The sequence below is a fragment of the Leguminivora glycinivorella genome, chromosome 10 (assembly GCF_023078275.1).
Source record: "Leguminivora glycinivorella isolate SPB_JAAS2020 chromosome 10, LegGlyc_1.1, whole genome shotgun sequence".
Taxonomy (NCBI): Eukaryota; Metazoa; Arthropoda; class Insecta; order Lepidoptera; family Tortricidae; genus Leguminivora; species Leguminivora glycinivorella.
In genome coordinates, this window is record NC_062980.1 from 1,238,233 (window position 1) to 1,248,866 (window position 10,634).

Genomic DNA, 10,634 nt, shown 5'->3' on the forward strand with positions numbered 1-10,634 from the left:
ATGCTCAAGCACGGGTGAGTAGCTCACTAGCGTGACGTCACACGCGGCGGTGGCGGCCGCGCCGCTAGCCAGGGCGCTCAGCTCGCCGCTCGTCGGCGCCCGCGCGCCCGCCACGGGCCTCGCGTACGACGCGCTCATGCTCAAGCACGGGTGAGTAGCTCACTAGCGTGACGTCACACGCGGCGGTGGCGGCCGCGCCGCTAGCCAGGGCGCTCAGCTCGCCGCTCGTCGGGGCGAGGGCGCCCGCCACGGGCCTCGCGTACGACGCGCTCATGCTCAAGCACGGGTGAGTAGCTCACTAGCGTGACGTCACACGCGGCGGTGGCGGCCGCGCCGCTAGCCAGGGCGCTCAGCTCGCCGCTCGTCGGCGCCCGCGCGCCCGCCACGGGCCTCGCGTACGACGCGCTCATGCTCAAGCACGGGTGAGTAGCTCACTAGCGTGACGTCACACGCGGCGGTGGCGGCCGCGCCGCTAGCCAGGGCGCTCAGCTCGCCGCTCGTCGGCGCCCGCGCGCCCGCCACGGGCCTCGCGTACGACGCGCTCATGCTCAAGCACGGGTGAGTGGCCCTATAGACCGCAGGTAAACTGTCAGTTTACGGATTGACGCGGCTTTTCATGCCTCAACAAAAAAGTTACACCCTTTTTTATCTATTTTATATCATTTTTCAGTACAGGTTGTATAGCGGTTCAATAAAGTAGTACTTTATTTGCAGATGTGCGTGTGGAGCGCACGCGCCACAGCACCCCGAACACGGCGGCCGCCTACAGTCGGTGTGGGCGCGCCTGTGCGAAACCGGCTTGCTAGCGCGCACGGAGCGTACGAGGCCACGCAAGGTATGTTAAATTACTGTCCGCCCAAAACAACATGGCGACCTCGCCAGTGCGGTTTTTCGTTGTCCTGCGAGTTTACTAAAGTTGATGTATTTCGTGCAGGCGTCCCTCGAAGAGCTCCAATCGGTCCACGCCGAGTCCCACGTGGCACAGTTCGGCGGTCGGCGCGCCGGTGCGGCGGGCCCGCGGCAGCTGGTGCGGCTGGCGTGCGGCGGGCTGGGCGTGGACTCGGACACGGCGTGGTCCGACACGCACACCGCCGCCGCCGCACGCATGGCCGCCGGCGCCGTGCTCGACCTCGCCACCAGGACCGCGAGGGGCGAGCTCAGGAACGGGTGAGTCACACAGACACTCTTGACCTGACACGCACGCGGTCGGACCGTGCTCGATGCTCGACCTCGCCTCTAGGACCGCCCGGGGGAACACAGGAACGGGTGAGTCCACACACGACAAGCACAGTCACACACGGCCGGCCCGTGGTCAACCTACCCACCAAGACGGGCGACCTACTCACGAAGACAAAACACCAACGCGTTACTATTTCATGACGCTTCTGATAAAAACAAGTCTTGAAAACATTCTTAATAAATTAAAAAAAAAAAAAAAAAAAAAAAAAACATTCTTAAGCTAAACTTCTCGCGTCAAGAGTTTCGAGTTCATTATCCGAGTAGGTATTTCTAAACACGTTGACACTTATTCTGTTCTATTGCATAATTTTTCGATCCTCCGCGACTTTTTTCCCATCGTTGACTAAATCCATCTCTATCGTACCAGCACTATCTGCGTTTTAACATGTGACTGTCAAGGAGGCATGTTTAATATAGTGTTTGTTTGACAGATTCGCGGTGGTGCGGCCGCCGGGTCACCACGCGGAGCCCAACCAGGCGATGGGCTTCTGTTTCTTCAACTCCGTGGCCGTGGCCGCGCGACTACTGCACCAGCGGTTGCGGTTGCAAAGGATATTAATCGTGGATTGGGTAAATAATTACTATTTCTGTTAACCTGTTATCATAGATAAAAGTTTCAAGATTTTTCTGACAACCGTATTGTGACAAGTTTAATGACAATTACGACTTTTCAAAAACTTCACGAACTTACTACTACGGTATTTTAAACGCTGTGCTCTTAATCTTGCATGCTAAATCGTGCCTGGTACGGCAGCGAAAAACCTGGGCATTTTCTAGAGAAGACGTAACAAAAATAATCACGAACCTTTCGATTCCAAAGTGTTTGAAAAATGACAACGAAGTGGAAAAATTTAATATGGACACTTTTTTCGCCTAGATGGATTGAAAGGGTTGTGATTCCGAGAAAAAAACGTTAAATTTACCTATTAAAAAAAAGTTTCTTTATCTCTTTTCGCGTATTTGCCCACCTACGAGTAGATAGACAAATCTTTACTCTTCTCAGTATTACATCTAACATAAATTTTGAATTTCCCAGGATGTCCACCACGGCAACGGCACGCAACAGATCTTCTACGAAGACCCCCACGTCCTCTACATCAGCATCCACCGGCATGACGACGGGAACTTCTTCCCCGGAACCGGAGCGGCCTCTGAGTGTGGAGCGGGCGCTGGACTTGGCTTCAATGTCAATATTGCGTGGGCTTCGGGGCTCAATCCACCACTGGGGGATGCTGAGTACTTGGCGGCTTTCCGGTCTATCGTCATGCCTATTGCTAAGGTAAGCTTGACTAAATAAGTCTCTAAGAATCATCTAGAAAGAACAAAGAAACTTCTTGATGGAACTGGTGCTGCTTCTGAATGTGGAGCAGGCGCTGGACTTGGCTTCAATGTCAATATTGCGTGGGCGTCAGGGTTGAATCCACCGTTGGGGAATCCTGAATATCTGGCTGCCTTTCGGTCTATTGTCATGCCTATTGCTAAGGTAAGACTGACTATATCTCTCTCTAAGAATCTTCTAAAAAGCACAAGGAATTTTTCGGTTGGAACCGGTGCTGCCTCTGAGTGTGGAGTGGGCGCTGGACTTGGCTTCAATGTCAATATTGCGTGGGCTTCGGGGCTCAATCCACCACTGGGGGATGCTGAGTACTTGGCGGCTTTTCCGTCTATCATCATGCCTATTGCTAAGGTAAGCTTGACTAAATATGTCTCTAAGAATCTTCTAGAAAGAACAAAGAAACTTCTTGATGGAACTGGTGCTGCTTCTGAATGTGGATCGGGCGCTGGACTTGGCTTCAATGTCAATATTGCGTGGGCGTCAGGGTTGAATTCACCGTTGGGGGATGCTCAATATCTGGCTGCCTTTCGGTCTATCGTCATGCCTATTGCTAAGGTAAGACTGACTATATCTCTCTCCAAGAATCTTGTAGAGAGTATCCACAGTTATAAAGGAACTTCTTACCTGAAACGGCACTTGTGAAATATAGCGTGGGCGTCCGATTTCAGTCCGCCTCTCTGTGATACCGAATACTTTATCCAGAAGAAATGATGTAAAAGTTTTTAAAAAAAGGCATATTTTGTGACATGCCCATAGGGTTGCAAAAAAACGTTTTTTTTTCTGGCTTGAAAAAAAACATGAAAAAAACAGTTTTTTTCTGGAGTATGATTTTTTTCTAAAGTACAAAATCTCAAAATGTTCAAAGTAGTTAATACTTTTATGCGGTTTTTTAGACTTAAATGTTAACTATTAAACGAATTTAATCAAATAACTTTGATTTCTGGTCTTATAAAAGTACCTAACATTTACGAAATCTGTAGTTGGTAGTTATCACTATTTACTGTTGGCAACACCACCGCCTCTCCACGCTGCACGCCGCGTCGGGGATTCCCCAATAAACGGATGTATACTGAATGTTAGTACGTTTTTGTTATTGAAACACGTTACAACTCACGAAAAACCGTTATTGTCGAATTATTTGTTCATCTGAAAAAAAAACCCTATTTAGAAAAAAAACAATGGTGCTCGGTTTTTTTTTTCATAATTCTGAAAAAAAAAACATTTGGTTTTTTTTATATTCACGACCCTACATGCCCATTTAGATTAGATAAATGATGCTAGGATGTACGTGTAATAACTTTCTGATTGTTACAGGAGTATGACCCCGAGCTAGTGCTGGTGTCGTGCGGGTTCGACGCCGCGGCCGGGCACCCCGCGCCGCTCGGCGGCTACACGGTCAGCGCGGCGTGCTTCGCGAACATGACGCAAGACCTCATGCAACTCGCCAACGGCAAAGTACGTCCAATGTCGACTGAGTAGCTTGTGTGTTTACCTCGGTTATTTCTTTCTACTATTGACTTAAACTTGATCACCAATTTTGTTTTTGTCGGTCGATAGAGTAAGTTAATCCGAGTAGAGAGAGCTGTTAGTGACTTTAATTGTCAATCTGAATAAGAATGTCCTATAATATTTATTTATTGGACAAAGTATTGTTTATTTAAAAAATACAAATGGCGGACTTGATGCCTTCAGAAAAGAAAAAAAATCAGCAAATAGGCCACAGGGGCACTGTTACATGGTACATACGTATTTACAAAAGATTTAAGGCATAAATATCCAATTTTTTTATTTTGAAAGTCGTAGGATTCATTATAAAAGGACTGATCAACTTACTAATTAAAGTTGATCAGTCTGCAAAATGTGCTTAATGGTACTAAGTCTTAGTAGGCCGTGCCGATGAGGTACAGATGTAATGCGAAAAGGGTTTCTTTCGGAAACGTTCCTATTTGTCATACTAGTTCAGTCAATGTCAGTACATCTTGTACTGAGACTGACTGAAATAGCATGACACGTTCGTACGGTTCCGTAACAATACGAAGGCAAATCTTTTCGCACTACATCTGTAGTGGCGGTGATTTTCGGTGGAGAAGGCGCGTAACTTATATATTTAGGTTTATTTGTTTAATATTTAAGAGGATACGGTAGCGAAAATGCTAAAATGAAAAGGAGTCCCCCTTTCAACTTGGGAATTTTAGTTAAATATACAAGTGTTATTAACTAGATTTATCGAAAAAAAATTGTCCATTAAGAACAACTCAGTCAAAAGATATTTCAAAAAAATCTATAAAATCGAGGTTCCGCTCTCGACTCTTTCCTCCTTCAAAACTTAATTAATCGGAACGAAATTTCAGAATTTGAATAACAATGAAATAATCTATGTCGGACCGTTTAGTTTTTTTGGTTAATTGTTACCAATCTTGAGTATCACACCTTTTTTTGCGCCACAATGAAAAAGGCCGTTTTTGGAAATTTTTGATTGGCTCTAGAGTCTTTAAAAAGCAGAATACCAAAAAAATCAAAACGGTCCGACATAGATAAAAATAATAACAATCTGTGTTGAAAAAATCATTGCTCTATCTTCAAAAACCAGGGAGGAAATAGTCGAGAGCGTTTGTATGGAGAATTGACCCCTACCGTATAGTCTTAAGATATTTGAACATAATGAAATGGAAGATCTAAAGTAAGGCTTCTGTGTTGTAGGTGGTGCTATCCCTGGAGGGCGGGTACGACCTGCCGGCCATGTGCGACTGCGCGCAGGAGTGCGTGCGCGCGCTGCTCGGCGACCGCGTGGCGCCGCCCGCCGCGCACGAGCTGGCGCGCACGCCCGCCGCGCCCGCGCAGGAGCTGCTGCGCACACGCTCGCCATACAGGCGCCGCACTGGCCCTCCGTTAGTACTCGCACTATGTCATTCCTACTGCAGTGTGCTCACGACTTCAGAAAACCATAGCACCGCCCCATCGAGTCCCGTGGGTGGCGGCGAACATGCACGTGAGCGAGGTCCTCGCTCACGAGACCTATATCCGCCGCCACCACAAAAAAAACCGGCCAAGAGCGTGTCGGGCCACGCTCAGTGTAGGGTTCCGTAGTTTTCCGCATTTTTCTCAAAAACCACTGAACCTATCAAGTTCAAAACAATTATCCTAGAAAGTCTTTATAAAGTTCTACTTTTGTGATTTTTTTCATATTTTTTAAACATACTCGTATGGTTCAAAAGTTAGAGGAAGAGGGCACACTTTTTTTTCCTTTAGGAGCGATTATTTCCGAAAATAATATTAATATTATCAATAAGCGATTTTAGTAAACCCTTATTCATTTTTAAATACCTATCCAACAATATATCACACGTTGGGGTTGGAATGAAAAAAAAATCAGTAGACTTCATTGCAAAACCATGGTACCACCTTCAGTTTAGCCCCTTATGCAACAAAATAGGTACCTCTCGACGCCTCCAGATAACCGCGCTCGACAGATCCGAGACATCCTTCTCTCAGATCTTAAAATTCAAGGTGGCGACCGTTTTATGTTTCAAACAAGCTTTCAGGTTCATAACAAAAGTTTTTTATTCTCAAATATCCATAAATCGATATTATATAATTCCAGATAAAGCGGTACAGCAGTCTAATCGGCATGTCGGCGATAGAAGCCGGGCCCGCCGTGGCGGCGGCGAGGTTAGGGCGCCTGCAGACGGAGCGCGACGCCGCCGACACCGCCGCCGCCATGGCCACGCTCTCCATGCACCATCCGCACGCCGACGCCAAGCCCAGGTGGGTGCCTAGCTTATACCAACTACCTATTACCTCATAAGCTCAAGAAGCCAAGCTGAGACTACGAAATCCGTTTCTGTTACAACGAAAAGGCAGGGTCGCCATGTGAAAAAATGCTAGGCTTAGATCTGTACGTAAGCTACTTAGATATTTCCTTTATAGGCAGAAACTGTCGGTATCTTTAAGTATTTACATACATATTACATACATATAATCACGCCCTGTATCCCATAAAGGGGTAGACAGAGCACATGAACTACTAAGTTTCAGTGCCACTCTTGGCAAAAAGGAGTTCAAAGAAATCAAAATTGTGACATTGCAGTGACAGGTTGCCAGCCTTTCGCCTACGCCACAATTTAACCCACACTTTAGGTATTTAAATAAAAGTAAACAAAATCTACCCTTGAAAGGCTCCTTAAACCTGGCTGGTTCTGTTGAGGGCTAATGGCAAGACTATACGATTAAATAAGGAGGTTGAAAACGGTAGTGGTCGATTGGTTGAGTATTTGGTTGGTTTTGTATTTGGTTGATTAACCAAACAATATTTTAATTACCCGAAAATATACAAATTATTTGTTTACGTTTTCTTAAATACCTAAAATTACGGCGTATAAGACTGTGGAATACGAAATTATGCATGATTATGCATGGGTTAGATGTTTAAAAACAGTAAAGACAGGGTCGCCATGTGAAGACGCGACTAATGTCGAACCAATATTAACTGTGATTTTGTTTCTTGTTGCAGTTCGCCGGACTCGTCCCGGTCGGTGTCGGAAGAGCCGATGGAGCAGGACGAAGGCAAGTGAGGCGCGTGTTGTACAGTTACTGCTCACATTCCGCCGCGACCACACCTGGGCCTGGTGACCCCAGCGACCCCCGGGCCAGGGCAGGTCGCGGCTCCTCGAATCTACGCTACACTCCGAGTGTACCGATAAACCTATTTATTTAGAACCGGAACTAGTGACCGTATTTTACGCTCGACGAGTAAAGAATTTATGTATATTTATGGAAGTTGTACATATATATTATAGAGAGTATATCGACGTTAGACGTGCGCCGAGCGCGAGATGTTTATGTGAACTTGCGAACGAACTTGTCCTGCCAAATGTGTCTCTCGAGGCGAGACGCCCGTAGCTGCGTGGATATTGTCTATCGATGTGATTCATAATGAATTAGCCGAGCTATATGCGTGTGTAGGTGTTAAAATTAAGACAAATCTTAATTTGAAAGCTTTAAAATGTAGTAAAATGATAATTTGTACAAAAAATATCAATATTTGGAAGAAATGTTTTATATGAATAATCTACGAAGTAGGTGATGTAATTATTATAGTAGGCGTCGTTTAGAGAAATGCCTAAATGAATGTTATATATATTCTCCCTCGTGGATGTGCTGAGAAATTTATATATTTATATGAAAAAGATACTCAAGTTTCTTGTTGTGGGAACGCAGGTTCCCTTCATGTGCCCCTGGGGCTTGCCACTCTTCACTTGTCTATACCAAAGATGAACTTTCAACTTGTATTACTCGACTACTTACCGGTAGCTTTCGTTCGCAGCAACTGCGAACTCTGTCTCTGTGATGAGTTGAAGCTTGTACAAATCGTTTGTTTGTCAAAGTGTTTAAATTGTACGATTTGTATCAGTCTTTTGTGATGTCCTCCATGCAGGACTAACCTTACTAACTTGCACTAAAGGACGTTATTTGGTGGATCCTTTGTGTAGCTCTTCAAAGATAATGTGCAATACATATTTGTAGTTGGCCCTGAATTTTCAGTCATACAATCAAATGTGAAGCAGCAGGGCAGATCATTTTCCAATGACGGTACATATTTTCTTGTACTAAATTTTCTAGAGGGTACGTTGTTTTTGTTCTGCAGACCTGTTGTATATAAAATAGAGCTTAAATTATGGACAAAAAATACCAGCTCTATAGAACAAAAACACGCCCAAATAGTCTGCTCTTTTGGCTCCATCCACTTCGATCCAGATATTTACGTGGATCCATAGATTGTATAATCTTGATGAGACTTGTAGAGCTTTTGAATTGACTTGTGTTTGAAATTGACGTAGTATACATTTACAGTATACCTAATAACAATTAGCACTTTACGTGTCTGTGTCAAAAATTTAACGATCAAAATTTGTACCTACTGTAAAACGGCACGATACTCGTGCGAATAGGCAACATCGTTTTAAAATACTTAATTTATCGCTATTCGCTACGAATTTCCTACTTTTCGCACGTATATCGTGATGTACTGTAAAACTTTCGGATCCTGTTTGTATCCAAGTGCGTGGAGCCTGCCTCTGGGCGAGTGAAGTAGGCAGTGTCGGCCGCCGGCCGCGGGATACAATCCCGGCGTTAAATAATACAATGTTGTGTCTTTGAGAATTTTATTGTTAAATTGGAATACAGATGAAATAATTATTTAATAAATGTATATATATACACATATATATATATATATTTGGAAATACATATATGAGCATTTTTATTTAAACTTAATTTTGTTTTTATAAACAAGTCTCACGATGGCAATCTTATATTGGACAGTAGATGATAGTCAACCAGAAGAAAAAGTATTTACAACATAATATTTATATTCTACTAAATATTTCTTTATTAGAAACATTCACCAAGGTACGGAGGGGCAAATCTCGACTGGGGGGTAAATGTAGCTGGTCTATTTTTTCCATGTTTTACAATGTTTGCATTATTAAATAGAGTGTTCACCGGTTATATATGGTAGGCGTGTTCAGTGGATACATTCTAAGAATTCAATATCATAGTGTAATAATGGAAAAAATGGATCAGCTACAATTGCCCCCCAGTCGAGATTTGCCCCGCTGTACCTTATCCAATAAAGAGATTGCCATATCCCTTCCTTTAAAACATAGTGGCAGTTAAAAACTTAATAAAACAGATTAGATTTAGCACAAACTTAGCCTAGCGTTTTGTACAAAAATATAAGCTTACCTAAGTATAAAAATAGTTCAATAATTTGCCTACACATATAAAAGTTGTGGTGACAGACATCGAAATAAACATTTAAAATAATCAATATAACGTACAACGCAACACAGTCCAAGTAACTAGCTAGTTTTTTTATGATTATGAGCCGCTAAATATTCATCGTTTGATAACATAATTTATTTTACATATTATTTTGTGCTACACTGAAATCGTAAACATTAAACAATATATTCTATTAGATGCCCTTCTAAAACTGTTGCCAATAACAATGATCCGAACTATATGAGAAATATTGCAAAATAAAATACAAGGTGATACTCAGGGAGCGTACTTTTCATGCCGATGACATTAATCTGACGTCACGCTCCGTATAGGATGATCACAAATAGTTTTATTGTAAATTATTAATCATTATTCGTCAATCATTTTAATCGTATACAAATTACTTCAAATACAGTAGTCCATTTACATGTGGCATAAATAATACCTACTTGAAATGTGAAACGTGAATAAAATTATTTGATTTGTTTTTATAAATAAATTTAATTAAATAGTATTGTTAACAACACATTACAAGAAATACGTAGAAAAGAGAATTTCTCTCTAACGTAAAGCACACCATCCTTCTTGCATTCATTACCATGCAAAGAAATTCATAACTTAAAATGATTGATGACTAATGATTAATAATTAACAATAAAACAATTTGTGATCACCTATATGGAGCGTGACGTCAAATTGATGTCATCGGCACGAAAAGTACGCTCCCTGGCTGATACTATTTGTGATTTTCTATATAAATGTATTTGTATTATTTACAGATAGGATTATCTAATATTTGATTGTGCATTAGGCCCCAGACATCGTCAATACAAAAGGAATGCTTCTGTGAAAGTATCCTAAAGCTGAGTTTAGACATGCAAGTTATTGCTGCAAGTTTTGAGACAGAAGTATACGCAAGAAAGAGATGCAGATATTTGCCACTCACACTCATCTATAGTTGCGTCTCAAAACTTGCAGCAATAACTTGCTGGTCTAAACTCAGCTTAAGGTCCGCGCTACTAAAGTAAAGACGCATAGCATGAGTAATTTAGTACATTGACCGGTCTGTCATAATCATATTGCTATCGCGCATTTGATGCCTCCCGAATGAACCTGAGTGAGCGGGTCAGCAATAGTTCCGCGTGCAATAGAAACTATAGAGAGGAAATGTCGGGTCAAAGTACGATATTAATATTGTTTTCCCTCACTAGCTCGGAAACACGTGTTTTACCAGCGGGTAAAAACGCATTTTATCCACTAGTGGGTAAAGTAATTT

At 42.9% G+C, this 10,634-nt stretch overlaps 1 protein-coding gene across 1 annotated transcript in view; it reads left to right on the forward strand.

The window, feature by feature from the left end:
* The window catches only part of LOC125230696 (histone deacetylase 4), a 207,383-nt gene extending 198,560 nt beyond the window's left edge, over positions 1-8,823 (forward strand). The window contains 9 exon segments of the mRNA XM_048135954.1: positions 715-835; positions 935-1,167; positions 1,671-1,809; positions 2,276-2,518; positions 3,890-4,030; positions 5,276-5,429; positions 5,432-5,463; positions 6,177-6,340; positions 7,086-8,823. Of these exon segments, the coding sequence (XP_047991911.1) occupies positions 715-835; positions 935-1,167; positions 1,671-1,809; positions 2,276-2,518; positions 3,890-4,030; positions 5,276-5,429; positions 5,432-5,463; positions 6,177-6,340; positions 7,086-7,146 (1,288 nt within the window). The 3' untranslated portion in view covers positions 7,147-8,823.
* The last annotated feature ends 1,811 nt before the right edge of the window (positions 8,824-10,634 follow it).